Below are 23,275 nucleotides of genomic sequence, written 5' to 3'. Positions count from 1 at the left end.
CGGACAAGGAATATTTTGTTATTACAAACCAATATATTTGATTTCATGTTATCGGTTTTCATGGTCTCTTTTCTTTGTTTTCTGTTTGGTCTATCATTCTACTTCTTTTTTGTCTCCATTATGGCTCTATCTCTCTTTTTACCTCTTCCTTCCTTTTTACATCTTTTGCAAAATGTCTTTCCCTCATACTTGTTTATCTTATTTTTTGTAGTATGTGTTGTGAAGTTCTGACAAGATCCATCACATTATTACAATTCATACTTTCTGCTATGCCATTTCATTATTATCAACAACACTGTATATAACCTTGCTTATTAAAGTTCTATAATAATAATAATGATATAGGTATATTCACCCAGACTAGCCACTTCAGTTTCTACCAGCGGTAGAATGTTCTACCAGCGGTCCCTGCTATTATTATTACCCCTAGGCACTCCTACCGGGTACCCATTCACCTCACCTGGGTTATATTAAATGTAAGTATGGAAGTTTAAAAGTTCCACCGAGATATTCAGATAACCATCTCGTCATATCTACATTTTGTGGGATAGATGATCAGACAAGATCTCGGATCTCTTCTTGTCTACATCCTGTGGAAGAGATGATCAGATGACAAGATCTCGGATTTCTTTCTTTCTTTCTCACTGACTTTCTTACTTAGATCTACTTACTTTCTTAATTACTTTCTTACTTCTACTATCTTTTTGTCTGTTTCGAAAATAGAAAAATAAAGAATAACATACTTGAAGTTTTGAAAGCATCACAACCAAATCGAACCTCGGCTTTTATAGTTTATTTACGTCTGCAAATAGACTATACATTTGCTGCATGTGATTGGTTTATTGATATGACCTTAACTCATTGCCGATGACCTTTCGCCATTACTCCATTCTAATATCGCACGAAGAAGTGCTATTTCACACTGAAATTACCAGCTAAATAATCGCAATATGTAAGTATTTTCTATTGATGTCTCCTCTTTAATACATGGTGAGATGTTTGAATATTAATTCAAGTCATATTTTGTAATTTATACTGAAATATGTTGGGGAATATCAGTGGTTGGAAATACCGCTGTATTTATTGTAGTCCCACAAATCAAAATCGGTGCAGTGACGTGCAACAGTTCCAAATATCGACGAAGTCGATGACTCAACATGCTCAAGAGTCAAGTAGTAGTCCTTGTAGTTTGATCGAGTCGATTAGAATGGATGCTTGTTCAAGACATAGAAATTAATTGAAACTGAGTGAGTTTCTGAAGTGAGTGTGCTTTGTGTTGAGAAAGAATAATAAAGGTAAAGTAAGGTCAAGTAAAACTAAAACTAAAAAAAAGAAAATAGTTGATCGCCCTCGCACGCATTAAAAGCTTCTGTTCTGAGATGTTTTATATGTGATCGCGCCGCGAGAGCTGGAAATTACTGATAATGACCTTCAAGACATGCACATAATTTTTATAAGCACTTTTCCTTTCCCTTTTCAATTCATTTTTATTCTCTACTTCCACTCTTTTCTTTCCCTTCTCTTTCGAGCTTTCTCCCTATTCGCAATCCCTTTATTTCCGTCCCATTCTTTTACTTCTCTTTGATCTCTTTTTCTTTCTTTTCTTTCCTTTCTTCTTTTTTCTTCTCTTTCTGTCCCTCTATCACCCCTTTTAATTTCCCATCTCCATTTCCCTATTTATCCCTCATCTTTCTTCATTTTATGGTCAGTTCCCCCATGTCTGCGCGGTCTCCCAAGTCTGCGCACCCCCGCGTATCTGCGCGATTCTAATTAAAGAAGATACGCAACGAGCACGAACTTTACAAATGCAATACATAGGCAGGTATTCATTAAAAAATCCGACTCAAAATGGTGGAAAAATAATGAATTCAGGGCATTTCATGTGACAGCCTCATAAATGCAGCCTTTGTCATCAAAATCCCCGAAACGTGTGCAAATTGAATGAGTGCGCAGAGATGGGGTACCATTGTTTTTTTCAATCTGAAAATGACTGCCCGCAGTTTTTTCAAGAAAATCCTATATTTTCTTTTATTTTTTAATGAGAAATTTGGTACACTTACTCTTAATAATATAAGGAACTTTATCAAATCAAAGATTTTGTGTAATAAGAAGAAAATCATGTTAAATCTGAACTCAAATTGTTAGGTGCGCAGACTTGGGGCCCACCATCATACATAATTAAAAAAAGGGTTACCGGTTTTTCTTTCTCTCCTTCCTTTTTCTTCTCTTTCCTCATATCCCCCCTTCTATTATATACAGTACCAGTCAGCAATCTTTGAGCATACGCGGACACGCGGCGAGCCATCCAACCCGGATGTGTGTCACACGCGCGACTACACGAGAGCAGGTGCTACTATTTCTCTTCGCGTGTCATTTTGCTCTCGTGTCAATAGCGTGTTACACTCGGCGTCGATCTTTTGTGATCGAGCCATTCGTCATGGTCAAGTGACCAGAGTGTCATACGCGGTTTTTACACTCGACAAATCCGAACAAAAGAGGTCAAATTCGAGTTGCTTTTGCGTAGATGTTCATGTATTGCGTTTTGATAGTAAACGCTATGCGATCGAGGTGGACAGGGAGGCACCGGCCGCGCCTCTTGCTGCGCCATGCGGCACGAAGACGGAGAGCACCTGCGCTGCATGCACACTTCACTGGCACGGCGCTCCCGGTTACCGGCCCGGTTCTCCGGCGTGCGACAGCTTGTGGTTGGCTTTGCGTGCTTGATCATGCTCCGGTCAAGCAAAATCAATTCAGAATTTAAATGTGAATGAAGGAATTAACAGGAGCCTACATCAAGAGAACATAAGATCTAGGATTTTACTCACATTGTTCTCCCGTTCCTCACCGGTCCCTCAATGACCCAAACAATCCAAGATTCATATGTAGGCCTACAATGCGTATGTTTGTGATTTTTTTTCTAGTGTCAAGGCCCGTAATAATACGGTTTCGGAGATATTATGCATGATGATTTATTATTCATTACTATTGTTCATATTGTCATTGTTGATATACTAGTATCATTTGTTTTAATAATTATCTGAGTTCCTCTCTCTATTATATTGAGGTTTTGTCTTCTTCCCTTCTTATTATAAATGATCATACAATTGTGATTTTTTGGCATGGTCAGCTTCCCAACATTTGGCTCAGCCCCCCCCCCTCCCCACTTTGAATACCGGTCCGCGGCCCCTGATGAGTGTGGATAAGGATGATAATGTTGATGCCGTATTAATAATGATGATATGAGTGATGGATATTATGATGATTATGTGGCCATTGGCGGCGAGGAAGCCAAACAATTCAGGGGGGACCAAAATTTTTTGACAAGCAAGCAAAAAAAAAATTATCAACCCAAAATTTTAGGGGGGAACGCAGGAAACAAAATTGACAAGCAAAAAAAAATTATCAACTAAAAATTTAGGCTTCCGCGGCTTCCGCCGCCTGTGTATGATGTGGCGATAATGAGTATGACAAGGCGATGATGGAGGATGGGCATGTAAAAATGACATGTTTTTATCTTTACACAATTATTGTCTATCATCGGTAAAAAAGGGATTTGTTATGATGGATACTGATGACAGTATCGGAATAAGTAGGCCTTCCGCCTACAATTTATATTTTTTTAAAGTGGTAAGGTTCACCACAGTGGCGTACGTACGCAGGATTTTTGAAAGGGTGGGGGCCCAGCTGAATGAAATGTTGACGAGCAAAAAAAAGGTCTACACCACAAATTTTACGTTTCGTACCCAACACAAATTTGACAAGCATTTTTTCCGACTTTTCTTCAGGGGGGGGGGGATAAAAAACTTTGGCGGGGGTGAACACCTGTACCCCCCCCCCTTCTGCGTACGCCGCTGATCCACCATTATGGTCTGTTGTCAGTTTCCATTCAATATTTTACTTACAACGTAATATGATGTACCCCGGTATATGAAATATTTTATTACAGATGAACTTCTCTTGATCATGATTATTTTTTAAATAAAGTACGACCATACAAATTTGATCACGATAATGGCATTGAAAGATGATGATGAAGATAGTAATGGTGGTGATGATTATGATAATCTTATAAACGATGACAATGAGGATGGTGTGACCGTAATGATTGTGGTGATAAGGACGATGATGTTGATCCCGTGTTGATAACAACGATGATTACAGAGATGGATATAATATGTGGCGATACTGAGTATGACATGGCGATGATGGAGAATGGGCATGTAAAAAGACATTATGTTTACATGAATATAATATCAGCGGTAAAAAAGGATTTGTTGAGATTGGTGTGATGCATTCTGATTACATCATCGGAATAAACAGCCTAATTTAATTTTAAAAAAGTGGTAAGGTTTTTGAGTGTTTCTCATCAAGAAAAGGTAAGACTTGAAGAGGTTCCACATGTGAATTATCATCCATGACGCTGACAAAGCTGCAACCCTCCTCAGTTTGTGCGAGGCTCGATCCCTGGACATCGTGATTAACGTATCTGACCTATCAACCAAAGATAATTCGCGTTGTTTATGACTATTGGATACCATACCACTCAGGAGCATGAATGTCTTACTTCGCTCAGGTGAGTAAGATTTTCTTGTTTCAGATGAAATACCGAAATTGCAAAGTGAGAAGAGTGAACAATGGGAGGACATACGGGGAGGGGGGGGGGGGAGTTTCCAGGGCAGGGGAGTCAAAATTTGATTGTGAATAATGGGTACGTGATATAATGTCATGATGATGCAGGAGCCGCGGTATCGGGGGCTGGGGGCTTCAACCCCCTTGTTTTTACAAAACCATGTACAAAAACGTAAAAATTACCACTGTGTGACGTGATTTTTTGCAGGGTAAGCCCCCCCCCCCACTTTAAAACCATTCCGCGGCCCCTGTGCTGTGATGCTGGTAATTCTAATGATGAGGGGTATGATGATGAATTTGTATGATGTGGGTTGTGACGATGACGGTAATATATTCTTTTTTAAGACCATGAACTTCGGCGACGAGGGGGCCTACAATGTATAAGGCTATAGATTCGAATTCGTCATGATAAAAAATAGGTGGTTTGCCTGTTTTCATTCAATGTTCATCATAATAAACAGAATATATTTTGACAATGAGAAATTAACTATAATGTAGGTGATAAAAACTGATAACATAATTAAGTCAGTACTCGAGCCTCGCCTTGTAATTGTCTATAGAAGCAGAGCTCAAGCAGAGCCTGTTGTAGCTAGTGTCCAAAGAACATGCATGTACCGGTATCGTGTGGTACGCAGATAAAATTACTCATTCGGATATTTGTAATTCCATGCAAATTATTTACGATTTGAAGCCAGTCTTAAAGTAGTACAATACAATCGCCAATATGCACAGTGCACAGATTTCTAATAAATATCAACTTAAATGTCCCTTTCTTTACAACTCTCTTACTAACGTTGACCTGCTCCCAATGGCAATGCGCTTCTATGGTATGGTATTGGCAAATGTCCAATAAAAAATCTATGCAGGAGAGTCATACAGTGAGCCATATCACGATATTAAGAGAAAGGCAAATGGACTTATATTGACGTTCACATTTTTTTAATACAAAGTAGAGGCAAAAATGAAATAAAAGGAATTTTCAAAAAAAGATAGGGAACTATGAAGCCATGAGATGAAACTTTTAGGAGTTGAGTCGAGATTAGGCAATGGGAATGGTAGAATGATAACTACTCAAACAAAATTATTTTAAATGAACCGACAAAGCAATCATGGCATAAATTCCTTGCAAAATGGGGGACGCCCCCCCCAAAAAAAAAAATCCAAGCAGGTCAAGATAATGTTATCACCCCCTTCGGGCTGGAGCTACGCCACTGGGGAATGATAATTGGGTACTAAAAAATAAAAGGGGCATGAACTACCCAATGAGCCTTTTATTAACTTGTAAGCTATTTGATCTGTTCACGAACATGATTGCGTATTATACGGCTTCACATCAATTCTCGTCATTGGATGAAAGATGGGTTATTGGGTGGGAACGGAATTTGTTTTTATTTACCTGAAGTTCCGTTTTCATAGATTTTTTTTTCTTTTGTCTCACCTCTCCCGCGAGCCCTCCCGTTGTTCATCTTTCTTCCTCCTGGCTCCTGCAATCTGTTCTTACTCTTATCTGATCATAAACTACCCTCTTCCTCTGCTTTACCTTTTTTTATTGCGTCCCCTTTCTGTTTTACTTACAAAAATAGGAGTCAGGCCTGCACACCAGAACAAAAGTTAATTCTTATTTTAAGAGAGAAGTTTATCCTGAAAAAAGTTAAGTGCAAAGTAGTAAAAATAAAAAAATATTGCCGAAGGTTTGAGGAAAAAATCATTAGGGAATAAAATTCATTAGAATTTCGATTTGATTTGTGACATGTGCTAGAATGCTTTTCTAAATATTGAATGGCAAAAAATAAATGAAATGTCTTCTAAGAAAATTGAAATGCTTTTTTCCCCGAGCATCCCGGCAACTTAACGCAACGCAGAAAAACCGTTTCTTTTAATATCATTGCATTGCTAATAAAATTCTGAGCAATTTGATACCTTGATCAACCTTCTACAACCATTAATAACGAAATTAACACCCGTTAAACTTTGCAGCACGTGTGCGCGCGAGCTCTCACTATAGGCCATATATGGGCAAAAACATGCCTATTGCAAATTCACTGTAGCTCTTTAAATAGTCCGTTGACCCCCAATTTTTTTTTCATATATCGATAGATTATGAGTTGTAAATTTGATTTCATGTCACCATTGTCCCTAAATTATCTCGTGACGTCATCAAATAGGCGCCCAAACTAAAAATTTCATTTATTCAAAAATGACGTCATCAAATTTATGCAAATTTGGCTGTAACTTCTCGAATATAAATCATTTTTCGCCCAGATTTCGATATGTTGTAGTTTAGAAGGTACTCTTTCTCCTCAGTTACATGAATATTCGTTTTGAGGAACGCATCATTGCGTAAAACAGCGATGAAAAGAGGCATGTCATTTTTCCTCATTTTGCGTGTAATCTCTATGGGACATGACTTTTTCCCAAAACTAGATTCGACATTCCTCTATTTCGTGAGCCATATCTCCATTTTTTCTTGTCAGCTTTCCTTGAGCTTTTAACATGTTGTAGCTGAGATTCTGGGCTATCGGAAGTGTGCCCTTCATTTTTGGATCAGATGCCGGGATCATGCCCGTATTTCACTTGCAAAATTGGAATTGTAATTTTCAAAATTGCTTACGTGTAATCTCTATGGGAAATATCGTGGCTCAATGGATAACGCATTTGACTTGCTTTCTCGAGGGCGGAGGTTCGATTCCTGGGGTAGAAAAGATGATTTTTTTTTCATTTTTTTTTTCTTTTTGCCACCTCTTACATGATCCTTTATGATAATTAAAAGGTATGAAAGTTAAAATTTAGCAAGATAAAACAGATTATAATTGTTTTTTTCATATCACATGTATTTTGTGTGTAATCTCTATGGGACATGACTTTTTCTCAAAACTAGATTCGACATTCCTCTATTTCGTGAGCCATATCTCCATTTCTTCTTGTCAGTTTTGCCGGAGCTTTTAATATGTTATAGCTGAGATTCTGGGCTTTCGGTAATGTGCCCTTCACTTTTTGATCAGATGCCGGGATCATGCCCGTTTTTCACTTGCAATATTGGAATTGTAATTCTCAAAATTGCTTACGTGTAAAGTCTATGGGAAACATTAATAATCACATTGAGCAATGGTCAAAATTTATTCTTAGGATGTCTAGAATCAAGATTATCAATCATATCTAAATTATTCATTTTATACACTAGCCGACTCTGAATGAAAAATCATGACAGACCACCTAATTCGTCCGCATGACGAATTAAATTCTAGTATTTTATTCAACATGTAACAGTAAAAAAAAACAATCTAAAACCATAAAGAGAAAGCAGTAATATTCCTTTTGAACAATATTATTTTAGGCGTTTTAACAGTATAATATGCCACAAATTGAAACTGCCACAAAGATCTCTACGTGAAAACAACATTTTCATACCACTTACATCGTCTGTTTTAAAGGGATGACCCAGGCTGAAAGTATTTATATCTTAATATATAGAGTAGAATTCATTGAGCAAAATGCCAAAAATTCATCAAAATAGGATAACAAAGTTATTGAAGTTTAAAATTTAGCAATATTTTGTGAAAACAGTCGTCATGAATATTCATTAGGTGGGCTGGTGATGTCACATCTCCACTTTCCGTTTTCTTATGTTATTACACAAAATCATGTTTTTTTTCATTATTTCATACTTGTGTAAATAATATGTCTCCCTAATAATGAAATAAGTTGCAGCAATAAATATCCAATGCACTAAATGAGATGTCAATCCAGTTTTTCTAGTTCTTGAAGGAAAAAATTAGAATAAACCTAATTTCATATAATAAAATACAAAAGAACAAGTGGAGCTGTGACATCATCAGTCCACCTAATGAATATTCATGACGACTGTTTTCATAAACTAGAATTTAATTCGTCATGCGGACGAATTAGGTGGTCTGTCATGATTTTTCATTCAGAGTCGGCTAATGTATAAAATGAATAATTTAGATATGATTGATAATCTTGATTCTAGACATCCTAAGAATAAATTTTGACCATTGCTCAATGTGATTATTAATATTTCCCATAGACTTTACACGTAAGGAATTTTGAGAATTACAATTCCAATATTGCAAGTGAAAAACGGGCATGATCCCGGCATCTGATCAAAAAGTGGAGGGCACATTGCCGAAAGCCCAGAATCTCAGCTATAACATATTAAAAGCTCCGGCAAAACTGACAAGAAGAAATGGAGATATGGCTCACGAAATAGAGGAATGTCGAATGTAGTTTTGAGAAAAAGTCATGTCCCATAGAGATTACACACAAAATACATGTGATATGAAAAAAACAATTATAATCTGTTTTATCTTGCTAAATTTTAACTTTCATACCTTTTAATTATCATAAAGGATCATGTAAGAGGTGGCAAAAAGAAAAAAAAATGAAAAAAAAAATCATCTTTTCTACCCCAGGAATCGAACCTCCGCCCTCGAGAAAGCAAGTCAAATGCGTTATCCATTGAGCCACGATATTCCCCATAGAGATTACACGTAAGCAATTTTGAGAATTACAATTCCAATTTTGCAAGTGAAATACGGGCATGATCCCGGCATCTGATCAAAAAATGAAGGGCACACTACCGATAGCCCAGAATCACAGCTACAACATGTTAAAAGCTCAAGGAAAGCTGACAAGAAAAAATGGAGATATGGTTCACGAAATAGAGGAATGTCGAATCTAGTTTTGGGAAAAAGTCATGTCCCATAGAGATTACACGCAAAATGAGGAAAAATGACATGCCTCTTTTCATCGCTGTTTTACGCAATGATGCGTTTCTCAAAACGAATATTCATCTGAACTGAGGAGAAAGAGTACATTATAAACTACAACATATCGAAATCTGGGCGAAAAATGATTTATATTCGAGAAGTTACAGCCAAATTTGCATAAATTTGATGACGTCATTTTTGAAAAAAATGAAATTGTTTCTTTGGGCGCCTATTTGATGACGTCACGATATAATTTAGGGAAAATGGTGACATGAAATCAAATCTACAACTCATACTCTATCGATATATGAAAAAAAAATTGGGGGTCAACGGACTTTTTAAAGAGCTACAGTAAATTTACAATAGGCATGTTTTTGCCCATATATGGCCTATAGTGAGAGCTCGCGCGCACACGTGCTGCAAACTTAAATGGGTGTTAATTTCTATATTAATGGTTGTAGAAGGTTGATCAAGGTATCAAATTGCTCAGAATTTTATTAGCAATGCAATGATATTAAAAGAAACGGTTTTTCTGCATTGTGTTAAGGTGTAACGCGCGGAAACGCGCGCGCATATGTGCGCGCGCGCAAATTTTTGAAATGCTTAAAATGACCTGAAACGTACCCAAAAAATTTTATAGGTCATTTGGACGATTTTTTTACCTTTGACGCGCGCGTACGCGCGCGTCATGACCTCTACATGACCTTTGATGACATTGACAGTTGACCCTTGACATGAAGTTAATGTCATGTAAATATTGTTAATTTTTGATAATTGATAATGAAGATATGATCAAATGAAGAATTTTACAAAATGGCGCGTAGATGACGTCATCATGACCATATGACCTTGAAAAGCTTATTTTGCCGTCTCTATGATAGATTCTATATATGACGAAAAAATCAGCAAAATTGATTCAGCCAATTTCGAGAAAAGTTGGCGACAAACATAGGTGCCAAGAATAAAGAAAGAAATAAAGAAAGAAAATTCTGACGAAAACAATAGGTGATCTGTCGTAGACAGACCACCTAAATATTGCTAAACTTTGTTATTTGTTATCCGATTTTGATGATTTTTTTTTGGCATTTTGCTCAGTGAATTCTACTCTATTCATCAATCTATACATACTTTCATTCAGCCCGGACCACCCCTTTAATAATACTCCTTAATGGGTCCGATTTTGAAAACGAAAATAAAGATTTATGAAAACCTTTCATAGTGAAAGTGGTTTTTAGGTGGTCTGTCTACGACAGATCACCTCTTGATTTCGTCAGAATTTTCTTTATTTCTTTATTCATAGTACCTATTTTTTGTCGCCAACTTTTCTCGAAATTGGCTGAATCAATTTTGCTGATTTTTTCGTCATATATAGAATCTATCATAGAGACGGCAAAATAAGCTTTTCAAGGTCATATGGTCATGATGACGTCATCTACGCGCCATTTTGTAAAATTCTTCATTTGATCATATCTTCATTATCAATTGTCAAAAATTAACAATATTTACATGACATTAACTTCATGTCAAGGGTCAAATGTCAATGTCATCAAAGGTCATGTAGAGGTCATGACACGCGCGTACGCGCGCGTCAAAGGTAAAAAAATCGTCCAAATGACCTATAAATTTTTTTGGGTACGTTTCAGGTCATTTTAAGCATTTCAAAAATTTGCGCGCGCGCACATATGCGCGCGCGTTTCCGCGCGTTACACCTTAACGCAACGCAGAAAAAACCGTTTCTTTAATATCATTGCATTGCTAATAAAATTCTGAGCAATTTGATACCTTGATCAACTTTCTACAACCATTAATAACGAAATTAACACCCGTTAAACTTTGCAGCACGTGTGCGCGCGAGCTCTCACTATAGGCCATATATGGGCAAAAACATGCCTATTGTAAATTCACTGTAGCTCTTTAAAAAGTCCGTTGACCCCCAATTTTTTTTTCATATATCGATAGAGTATTAATTGTAAATTTGATTTCATGTCACCATTGTCCCTAAATTATATCGTGACGTCATCAAATAGGCGCCCAAACTAAAAATTTCATTTTTTTCAAAAATGACGTCATCAAATTTATGCAAATTTGGCTGTAACTTCTCGAATATAGATCATTTTTCGCCCAGATTTCAATATGTTGTAGTTTATAATGTACTCTTTCTCCTCAGTTCAGATGAATATTCGTTTTGAGAAACGCATCATTGCGTAAAACAGCGATGAAAAGAGGCATGTCATTTTTCCTCATTTTGCGTGTAATCTCTATGGGACATGACTTTTTCCCAAAACTAGATTCGACATTCCTCTATTTCGTGAGCCATATCTCCATTTTTTCTTGTCAGCTTTCCTTGAGCTTTCAACATGTTGTAGCTGAGATTCTGGGCTATCGGAAGTGTGCCCTCCATTTTTTGATCAGATGCCGGGATCATGCCCGTATTTCACTTGCAAAATTAGAATTGTAATTTTCAAAATTGCTTACGTGTAATCTCTATGGGGAATATCGTGGCTCAATGGATAACGCATTTGACTTGCTTTCTCGAGGGCGGAGGTTCGATTCCTGGGGTAGAAAAGATGATTTTTTTTTTCATTTTTTTTTCTTTTTGCCACCTCTTACATGATCCTTTATGATAATTAAAAGGTATGAAAGTTAAAATTTAGCAAGATAAAACAGATTATAATTGTTTTTTTCATATCACATGTATTTTGTGTGTAATCTCTATGGGACATGACTTTTTCTCAAAACTAGATTCGACATTCCTCTATTTCGTGAGCCATATCTCCATTTCTTCTGGTCAGTTTTGCCGGAGCTTTTAATATGTTATAGCTTAGATTCTGGGCTTTCGGTAATGTGCCCTCCACTTTTTGATCAGATGCCGGGATCATGCCCGTTTTTCACTTGCAATATTGGAATTGTAATTCTCAAAATTGCTTACGTGTAAAGTCTATGGGAAACATTAATAATCACATTGAGCAATGGTCAAAATTTATTCTTAGGATGTCTAGAATCAAGATTATCAATCATATCTAAATTATTCATTTTATACATTAGCCGACTCTGAATGAAAAATCATGACAGACCACCTAATTCGTCCGCATGACGAATTAAATTCTAGTTTATTATTATTTTTCTGCTATTTTCACAGCAAACCTCTCTTCGGGTTGAACTTCCACTTTAGAAGACTTGATCAACATAATAGGTAATGATCAAATACTTTCAAAATTGAGGCATTTCAAAAATTGTTTTAAGATTTGATGGAAACGAGACGGCACTCTAACATTTCACATAATTTGAGAACTTAGATGGTACGTCAAAACAAGCTGCAGATTTTTTGTATGGTCAACCCCCCCCCCCCTCCGTCACACTTTACAACTGTTCCGCGGCCCCTGAACAAGTTTATGAATTGGTTGTTATCGATGGTCTTATCATACTTACGTATAAAATACAAACCTTCATGAGACAGAACTTGAGAGTTGCATTTGTTCTACTAGCTCTAATTATCATTTTCATTAGAAGTAGTATTATATTATAATTTATTGCATTATACAGCCCTGGTAAAAAGCTGTATACAAATCGAAAGCTTGACCAAGATTGTGATTTAAAGAATATTCCTTCGCCATTGATATTAAGCTCACAGACATGTTTCTTTCATCATAATTCTTACATATACGTATGAATATGTTAAGGTAGTTTGCAAAATTCTCAGCTGCATGTGGGTCATTGCATGCTGCATATTCGATTTTTGTTGTCACCTGGCTTTGCAACGTACCCGGCCTTGGCAAGTATACAGTACATGCCCAAATCGTCAAGCATCACTGATATCCAGTTTGTGGAACATCATTAATCACAACCAATCGTCATAATCTCTATGTCTTACATCATTTCTTGTGTGTATTTATTTACTCAACTAAATCACGATATGTGATCAAAATATAGAAACAAAGTCAAGTACAAGTAAAATAAACAATATCCCCAAAAGAATGTATGTTATATGCAGACAACCCTTATTTCTACAGAGAAAATTTACTTTTTCTTGACGTCACCACCATATCAAGTTCATAACATAAGAAACATCACATCACCATTATCCTCATCCTCGATATTTCCGTTTTCTCAAATGCTGACTGTTCGTGATTGGACAATGGGGGGGGGGTCATCGCTGAATAAAACATCAAAAGACTCCGTTGCGTAACTTCGGTTGCAACAGATTCTTCCTATTGTTAGCTGTTAGCGGTAATTCACACCTTCATCCATTGTTCACAAAACGTGCGAGACGATGTAATTAATTATCCCCATTCAAGTCGCTACAGCTTGGGGCGTTCAATTCAAAGCTTCTGCTGTTATAAAAAGGATATTAAGAGTTATCTTTCCTAAATGAATGCTCAAGTGCATTGGGGTCTTTATACAATAAAACACATCTTGAACAATATCAATTAGAAGCAGCTCAGATCCTCATGGAGGCTGATTATTGTCCAAGCACAGACACGCTGACACTTCAACTAATAGAGTGAAGAAATGCTTACAATAAATATTTATGTTTAACTCCGATTAACTCGTTCATTGACCGACACCACGGTGCAAGTGAAGCATCGCAAAATTGACGTTTTTGTTTTTGTTTGTATGAAAATACCTTTGAACTTGGGGTCCAATTCACAAAACCATTTCCCCTAAAAAGGGGAAGGAAAGACCGAGAATGAAAAAGCAAAAAAGAGGAAGTGCGTATAGCCTCTGTAGGCCAAAAAAGAAATTATGTATGAATGACCGGCCGAGAATGAAAACCCAAAGAGAGAATGAAAAGGAAAAGAGAGGATTAAGGTAGGATGAATACAAAAAGAAAGGTCGAGAATGAAAAACCGAGGAGAGGAGGATCAGAGAACTATGAAAGATCGACGATAAACCAATGAAAAAAGGTGGAATGATTTATGAAAGACCGAGAATAAAAAAACAGAGAGAAGGTACATGTAAGAGAAATAAAATAATTAGAGAAAAACTCGAGAATTAAAAAGCGAAGAGAGGAGGTAGGAGAAAAAGAAAGAAAGATCGAATATGGAAAAGCAAAGAGGTAAGTTAGGAGAAATAAAATAAGAGTGTGAAAAGACCAAGAATGAAAAGCAAAGTGGAGCCAGGCCGCGAGAATGAAAGAGCAAAGAGAGGGGGTTGAAAATGGAAGACCGAGGATGAATAACAAAATTTAAGTGAAGGTAATTCAGAGATATTATAAAAAAATGTAAAGCCAACTGGCCGAGAATGAAAAAGCAAAGAGAGGAGGCAGGAGAAAAAAAAAGAACGAATATGGAAAAGCAAAGAGGTATAGGTTTGGTGTGAAAGCATATACAGGGGGCTGAAACTGTAAGACCGGCCGCCCCCTCCCTCGGCTCCCCTTGTCTGCTATAGCTGGATATACATGTATATTGCAGATGAATTCCATGACTGCCATTTTAATCACCCCCCCCCCCCCGAAGATAATGAAAATGGAGGATTTTCTCTGCTTATGGGAATTTAATGTTTGGTTTAAAAACATAAACCTATAAATCAGAGCCTAGTTAGAAGGGCGGGAGGCAGGCGGGTGAGGTGGGTTGGTTGAATGAGGTCAGAGGCGATATCAGTAATGCATGTAAAGGCGTACCACAAAAAATTTAATTCCATTCAAATTTAAGTTTGAAATTCAGAATTATCATCAATTTAAAATACATTGTAATAATGAAAAGAAACACAATATAATGCAAACAAGAACATAAACAATTAATATAATCAAATATATAACAGCGAAGGCTTATGAAATGTAATGCATTTTGAATTTGGCAAGATAAATGATGAGATCAATTCAGGATTAATTTTATTTTTACAAAACTTAAAGGTTACATGAATAATGAATAAACAGAAAAACAGTGATATGGCATTGCAACCAACTTTACTTGTGGTTGAATCGATTGTACATGTCGACCAAAGTTTTATTTTTAAGTATAATATATTGATGTTTGATTATTAAGCCATACAATTAAATTAAGAACCGAGTTCAATAAAAGGTGTAACTTAAACACACTGGAAGTTTTAAAGGTACATGTACCTTACTTCAATATCCTAGAGATTCATAGGCGGCGGAAGCGGGGTGTGGGACGCCCCCCCCCCCTAAAGTATTTTTTTTTTCTTGTCATTTTTTTTTCCAGCGTCCCCCCCTAAAGTGGGCCCCCCTGAAACGTGTGTTGCCCCCCCTAAAATTTCGGTTGATGAACTTTTTTTTTGGCTTGTCAAAAATTTTGGTTAGCCACTCCTGATTTTTGGGGGGCGCTTGTCCAATTTTTTACCTGTGTCCATCCCAAAATTTCAGGTGGACACCCCCTAAATTTTTTGGCTTCCGCCGCCAATGTAGAGATTATAATAAAAATCAATTCAACTTATGCACTTAATGTATACGGATTGTAAATCAGTACATGCATGTTGATGTACTACAGTTGTAGATACATACATGTATAAATGTAGATGCCTTATTGATACAAACTCGGTAAGATCGATCGCCAAGGAATTAACCCGGCGCAGAGGACAAAAAAAAACTACTCCGATCCAAACACAAGTAAAATCTTGGATTTATCAGTCGACATGACATACAATACATGAATACTGTACAGGTGTAGCCGAGGCGCAAGTCATGTCTCGTGAAGACGAAATTATAAAGTAGTGCAGAACTCTACACAATATATACATTCTGTAGGTGCACTGGGAATAGTTTGTAAGTAGATTTATTCAATTCTGGGTCGATTATCATAAATATTCACGCAGCTCAGTATACGACCGGCCGGCCGGTTTACAGTTACCGTGTCAGTACAGTGGAGCGGAGCTGCCAGTCGCCGCGCACCGTTAGCGCGGCCCGTATATGCGGCGGACCGGGCTATCCGCTTCATGCTCGAGAGCGGAATCGAGCGGTTCATATGCTGTGCGTCATAACATGATATCATTCGCGCGGAGTGTCATTTTTACACTTGACACTCGGCTAGAGCGAGCGGACACACAAGCGCCGACCGAGTGTCAGTTCTACACTTGTCACTCGGTAAACAATGGACGCACCTCTCGTGTCAAAAATCAGAACACTCGAATACATGACAGAGTGTGCTCTAGCGTGACATTTGCGTGTCAATACGCTGCGACGGCCGGAAATGGCTCGCCGCGTGACCGAGTGTACTCAAAGATTGCTGACTGGTACTGTACCTTTTCCTTCCCTTTCTCTCCTTTGTTTTCTTTCTCCCTTTCCATTCTTTTCCTTTTTAGGGTATAACCCCTTTGACCCCCTAAAACTGAGTCAATTTCTAAAGTGTGTTGAGAAAGAAAAATACAGCTAAACAATTAGGCCGAGTAAAAAAAGAAAGTTGCTTGTCCTTGCGCACATTAAAAGCTTCTGAGATGATTTATATGTGATCATGCAGCGAGAGCTGAAAATTGCTGATAATGACCTTCAAGACATTCACATAATTTTGTATAAGCACTTTTCCTTTCCCTTTTCAATTCATTTTTTTTTCTTTCCTACTTGCACTCTTTTCTTTCCCTTCTCTTTTTCTCCCTATTCCCTTTATTTCTATCCCATTCTTTTACTTCTCTTATCTCTTTTTTTTCTTTTCTTTCCCTCTTCCTTTCTTTTTTCTTCTCTTTCTGTCCCCCTCTCACCCCTTTTAATTTCCCATCTCCATTTCCCTATTTATCCCTCATCTCTTCATTTTACGTAAATAAATAAAAAAGGGTTACCGGTTTTTCTTTCTCTCCTTCCTTTTTCTTCTCTTTCCTCATCTTTTTCTCTCCCCTCTATTGTATTCACTTTTTCTCCTTTTTCCCTTTCCATTCTTTTCCTTTTTAGGGTATAACCCCGTTGGCCCCCCTCCCCGCCTAGAATTGCTTTTGCCAACTTATTCTCTCTATGTATATGTCCTGATAAGAGACAATTTTTTGTTCATTAACTGGGCGTTGTGGTGTGCATCAAGTATGTGTGGAAGTTACAAATTGATAGGATGTACGTTCGAGCCCGGATAACATCTGATATTCGGATGGTGACGTTAAAGGTCTAGTCCCAGACGAAAATAATCATATCTGATCGATACATGTTTTTAAAAACTCAATCACACCCACTAGGTCCTCCTACAACCGCATAAAGTGTTTTTATCCCCCCGTGCGACGCCCCCTTATGTATGCCACTTGCCAGTGATCATAATCATTAACGCCATCACGCACCATTATCATCACGTGGTAGTACTGTATGGTAGCCTATCAATTTTTAAGCCCAAAACTGTAATCATACTAAGATTCTAAACAGTCTTTGATCTAGACTCCAACTATGTAATACTTTATTATATCTTTTAACATGGTATGTAATAAAAGTTATATACCAAACAAACTAAAATAAAGTTAAAAGCTCCGGCCACACCGGTAAAAATATTATGATTGTGCTCATGTTTACCTCAAAATCTCTCATGGCAAAATTGGGACTCGGAATGTGGTTGTTATCTTCTGGATATCATGCTTGACCAATCCATGCAGCTCAAGGCATTGTACCATGTTCATCCGGAAGTATCTGAAAGTTTTCTTGGTCTCTCTCCAATTCTGTGTATAGGACAGAATATTCTCAGTGTTCATCTCTCTTTTTGTTGATGTCGTGAATCCATTGTCTCTTTGAGAGAACAACGTATGAACATGCTATTACAACAGCTTCATCTAATGCCTCGTGGAGTCTGCCATAGGACAGAATATTGTCTGTTTTCATCTCTCTGTTGATGTCGTGAATCCATTGTCTCTTTGAACGAACAACGTATGAACATGCTATTACAACAGCTTCATCTAATGCCTCTCGGAGTCTGCCATAGGACAGAATATTCTCAGTGTTCATCTCTCTTTTTGTTGATGTCGTGAATCCATTGTCTCTTTGAGAGAACAACGTATGAACACGCTATTACAACAGCTTCATCTAATGCCTCGTGGAGTCTGCCATAGGACAGAATATTGTCTGTTTTCATCTCTCTGTTTGTTGATGTTGTGTATGAACATGCTATTACAACAGCTTCATTTGATAATGCCTCGTGGAGTCTGCCATAGGACAGAATATTGTCTGTGTTCATCTCTCTTTTTGTTGATGTCGTGAATCCATTGTCTCTTTGAGAGAACAACGTATGAACATGCTATTACAACAGCTTCATCTAATGCCTCGTGGAGTCTGCCATAGGACAGAATATTGTCTGTTTTCATCTCTCTGTTGATGTCGTGAATCCATTGTCTCTTTGAACGAACAACGTATGATCGTGCTATTACAACAGCTTCATCTAATGCCTTCTTGGAGACTACCATTTTCTTAGCTTTTGGTTGTCATGGAAAAGTCGGGACGGTTTTTGCCTGCTGGATGGCATCCGAGCATGGCTTTTAATGCTGTGCCGTGGGACAGTGGAAACGGGGAAAACGGCATGCCTTGCCATATGCTGTGCTGGAAGGACCACATAAGTCTTTTATTAGAAGTTTAAATTCCCAGAAACAATGTTAGATCTAACTGTTATGTTACTACGACTGAATTTACTAAAGCGTTGTTGGATCCGAACTGAGTGCTGTCTATAGGCCCTTAGGTCAATTAAGTTAGAATCTAGATCACTATTTTTGGTCTTATTTTTTAGCTTTATTTTCTTGTCTTCTAATATTTTCTAGGGCTCAGTTCTACAATATATATACGAAATGACACTAGGGCCTAGATCTGTGTCTTGATCACCTCACTTCAGCTGGTAATACACATAGACCTATGTGTATGTGCGATTTTACATTTAATACGCAAACTCCCATAGACCATCTCCGCAGTTGATCGGTCGCTTGATCAGAACATTTGTGGTCAATTATGTAATATATCTGGGCTGTGATAGGCCAGAAGTGAAAATGCTGTGTCCCATTCTCTGAAAATGGTTTGATGATCGATCTGCAAATCCAGCAAATTATGATGTGTGGTACAACAGTGAAGTGGAAACAGTTTCATAGCATTTAGTGGTGATCATTTTTTGGCCGTGCCGGATTGCTGTGGTGCTGTGCACGGTCGCCGTGCCCGATGCAGCTTCTAGTTGCTTGGTGGCCATTATTATGTATATATGGAATGGATGACCCATGTACTGTGTTTAGCACACATTATCACAAGCAAACACAAAGGGAAGATGAGACAATTTGTTTGGTGATTTTACTTTAAGGAAAGATTGGACTCTTAAGGGGATTTTGTGTATAAGAAAGAATACGAATTCCCCAAAAATGTCCAGTCTTCCCCTTGTAGTGCTATGTTTGTGGTCACATAAATTTACCAAGCTTTGAGAGCCAGGATGTCTTTTAGTTGCATGTTGTTATATTTCAGACCCTTTGTAGGGAGACACTGCACATACCCCTGCACAACAGTACAAGAATACACCAAGTGCTATTGTACTATTGTACCTAGCACATTTGCCATCGTGGCAAGTACCATGGTAACAGGGCTCCGCAGCCAATCACAATCAAGCTTTCCATGGTTGTTACACTCATGGTATAGTTTCAATAGTTGCAAGTCTCTTTGAAATAGGCCACAGAGGGTGGTCTGTACTAACATGTATGTAAAAGAATTATAAGAAACAAGTTCAGTTTACTCTACATGGTACTACACTGTAGGTTGCAGATAACTTATGCCTGTCTTGTTTAGCGAAATGGTATGGTAGAGATCATTATTTTTTTTTTCTTGGCTGCAAGATCAAGATTTAAGAATTAAAAAAAAAAACTTTTTTATACTTCAATCTATTCATCTGTATTATTTACCTTTTCCTCTCTCTTTCCAATGACTCTCTATCGTTCTGAACAGCACAATATGTCGGAATTCAAGGAAATTCTTGAGAACTACAGGACGGCACCTTTTGATGCCCGCTTCCCCAACACTAACCAGACCAAGAACTGCTGGCAGAACTATGTAGATTTCCACCGTTGCCAGAAAAAGAAGGGCGAGGACTACGAGCCTTGTGAATACTTCAGGAGAGTCTACAAGTCATTATGTCCACTTGCATGGTGTGAGTATAAATTATTTAAATAATATAGGGTATTTATATTGCGCACATATCCACCTTGTTAGGTGCTCAAGGCGCTCCTATATTTCCCGGCTAAGCTAGGCGTTCATAGCGCACACAGCTTCTTGAGGAATAACTTCCTACGGGTACCCATTTACCTCACCTGGGTTGAGTGCAGCATATTGTGGATCAGTTTCTTGCTGAAGGAAATTACGCCATGGCTGGGTTTCGAAACCACGACCCTCTGTTTCAAAGTCCGGAGACTAATCCACTGGGCCACAACGCTCCAAATGATACAAATGGACAGGATTCGATCTATGATATCACATTTATTGCCCAATTATAAATCAGGTATCAGCCAAGGTTTAAATGAGTCTATTAGAGTGCTGTTACACATGGACATTTCAGTGTTTGCTATGAAACATATGTCCGATTTCAAGATATTGGTATGAAAATATCAGTTTGTTTTATGAACAGAAGGCAGTCCTTGATACATGTATGTAATTTTAAAAGATAAAATGATGCTTGTTGCATATTGATTTTGATGTGTATGGTGTTCAATGCAATAGAGATTGTGATAGAGTTTCCAGGGGCTTGTTTCATAAAGTTTACAACTGTTGTAACTTTGCCATTATGGCAACTACCATGGAAACCTTGATTATGATTGGCTGCTGAGCCCTGTTACCATGGTATTTGCCAAAATGGCAATGTTATTATAGTTCATGAAACGGGCCCCAGGATTGCTTCCAACCATTTCCTATCGAAATTAGATCTCTATACCAGAACTTGAACTGAGCTTTAATACAAATGTTTTTCAGATCCGAAGACTCTCCTTGAACCCTTTCCCAACAACGCATTGGTACATGTAGTTTTCTCTTTCATCAGATGATCTTTTCTTTACATCCTCATGACATGAGAACAACATTCTTTATTCCACAATCACAATTTTTTTATTTTTACTGTTTTTGGTAAGCTGCATCAGCACCAGCCACAACAGCTATGGTGGAGGTCTGACGAAGCTTGCAGCCTAGCAAGCGAAAGCTTACCAAAAACAGGTATTGCGAATGAACATTTTCTCGTGTCTACACACAAACCAGGGCCCTGTCTTACAAATAGTGATGATTGATCCGATCAATCTCAAGTATATGGAAATCAATGCCAGAATTTTTCTTGTGGAAATTTGCTCAGTGTCCTTTGAAAGCAAAGAGAAGCATTCTGAATTGTCAAGAAAAATGAATGTATGAATATACATCATTTCTAGAAAATATTTTGAACAAACATATATTTTAGATGTTGACGTTGCTGGCTTTCCATGGTTGCGATTGATCGGATCAATCGTAACTCTTTGTAAGGCGGGCCCCAAATGAACCTTTTCATTGATCCTCATGCAATTGAAGTCTTTTATCGTTTAAAATCTGTGTGATCTTGGTTGACAGGTTGAGAACTGGGATACTCAGAGGGAAGAAGGGACATTTGCATCCAAGATATGATGTGCCACTTGACCTGTAGATACCGTCAGATGTTTATATTCTACTAGAGTTTAGCACCGTTGTTCCTGTACCTCTATGAGTTGACAAGCCAAAGTGAAGAACACATTCATCATCATCTTAATCTGACGTCAGAAAAATTTTAATGCATCGGACTAATTATCTTGATTCTTAGAACATGTTATGTGCATGCACAAACCAGACCATAATTTTTATTGCCCTATTTTGGAAATATAAAACACTCCAAATAAATCCTGAGTAAATAAAATATATGTTTTTATTGCACATTGTTCTGCAATATTTTTGCAAGATGGAGATTTATTACGGTGGTTCATAACAAAATTAGAATTTGAAAGCATTTTTTTCATTGTCCATCCAAGAACATGAGGTTCTTCTCAAATGAATTCTTTAAATTTTATCATTTGATGGTTGTGTTTTTGTAAATACTACCCGAGCAATTGTTCTTCACTTATCAGGTGTGTTGTGCTTACTGTGGATTCTAATTAATTAAATTATCTTAGGAATGAAGAAATATTAGTTTAAAACTGATATTTGAATAAATTTTGAACTCTAAATACTCTTTGAAAAATCTCAATCTTTGCTGGGGTTGTCTCACATGTGGAGCATTGTATATGTAGAGGCAATTCCATAAAATATGTAATCTGATACCCGAAATGTGGGATTAAGTGATTTTTCTTTGTTTCCTTCTTCATATGAAAAGTCATACTCTCAGATTATTATGGCTTGAGCAGTGTCTGATCTCAAGTAAAGAACCGAGAAACTTTGGGGTCAGACGTTGAAAAAACCTGTTGAAATATTTTATGGAATTGCCCATTATTGCCCAAATAAGGCAGTTAGGTTGCCCAGATCATTGTGTTTTAAGCTTTGGGTTGATTTAAACAAAGGGTACACAGAGATATTAATGAATAGGAATAGTACGTTTGTTTTTTGTGTTGGTTTATGTGAGAGAGTCAGAGAGAGGGAGAGAGAGCAGGGGGTGTAATAGATATAAAACAAATAAGAGAGAGAGAAAGAGATATAAATGGGGAAAGATCAAAAGAGAAGGAACAAGCTGGGGAAGGAATGAAATGAGAGATTGTAAAGAAAAGGCAGACAAATGAGCAGAATATCAACTTTTAATGTCCATCGAGCTTAAAGCTGAAAGTGTGTAATATGGATGGAAAAACTTCCAACTTTTCAAATTTCCCTACTTAAAAATTTGTTTGTTGAAATGGTTTCATGAAAAGTTTAGTACCAATTCAAAATGAGGCAAATTCATGGGTACAACCTAATACATGTACAATGATCAGTTGTGAGACAAAATTTTCAGACTAAGGAAGTGTGAGAAAGTATAATAAAACAGAGTGTGTGGAGGAACCAGAAGTGGTTCACCCATGAGTTCTTCCATGATGAG

The 23,275-nt window shown here is 37.4% G+C and overlaps 1 protein-coding gene across 1 annotated transcript; it reads left to right on the top strand.

Moving 5' to 3' along the window:
• Positions 1–845: 845 nt before the first annotated feature.
• On the top strand, positions 846–22,434 carry LOC121422490 (cytochrome c oxidase subunit 6B1-like). Its single transcript, XM_041617574.1, has 3 exons — positions 846–952; positions 20,176–20,376; positions 21,811–22,434. The coding sequence occupies exons 2-3, from the start codon at positions 20,182–20,184 to the stop codon at positions 21,862–21,864; spliced, it is 249 nt and encodes an 82-aa protein (XP_041473508.1). The 5' UTR covers positions 846–952; positions 20,176–20,181; the 3' UTR covers positions 21,865–22,434.
• The last annotated feature ends 841 nt before the right edge of the window (positions 22,435–23,275 follow it).

Source organism: Lytechinus variegatus, chromosome 10 (genome assembly GCF_018143015.1).
Source record: "Lytechinus variegatus isolate NC3 chromosome 10, Lvar_3.0, whole genome shotgun sequence".
Lineage (NCBI taxonomy): Eukaryota > Metazoa > Echinodermata > Echinoidea > Temnopleuroida > Toxopneustidae > Lytechinus > Lytechinus variegatus.
Note: the sequence above shows the minus strand (reverse complement) of the source record. Positions and strands in the feature narration are given on the sequence as shown.

Bases quoted from the DNA above. Each gene is read 5' to 3' on its own strand.
- LOC121422490 (XM_041617574.1), top strand. From the start codon at position 20,182: ATGTCGGAATTCAAGGAAATTCTTGAGAACTACAGGACGGCACCTTTT. The intron at 20,377-21,810 runs TGTGAGTATAAA...CTTGGTTGACAG, and splicing joins CATTATGTCCACTTGCATGG to GTTGAGAACTGGGATACTCA.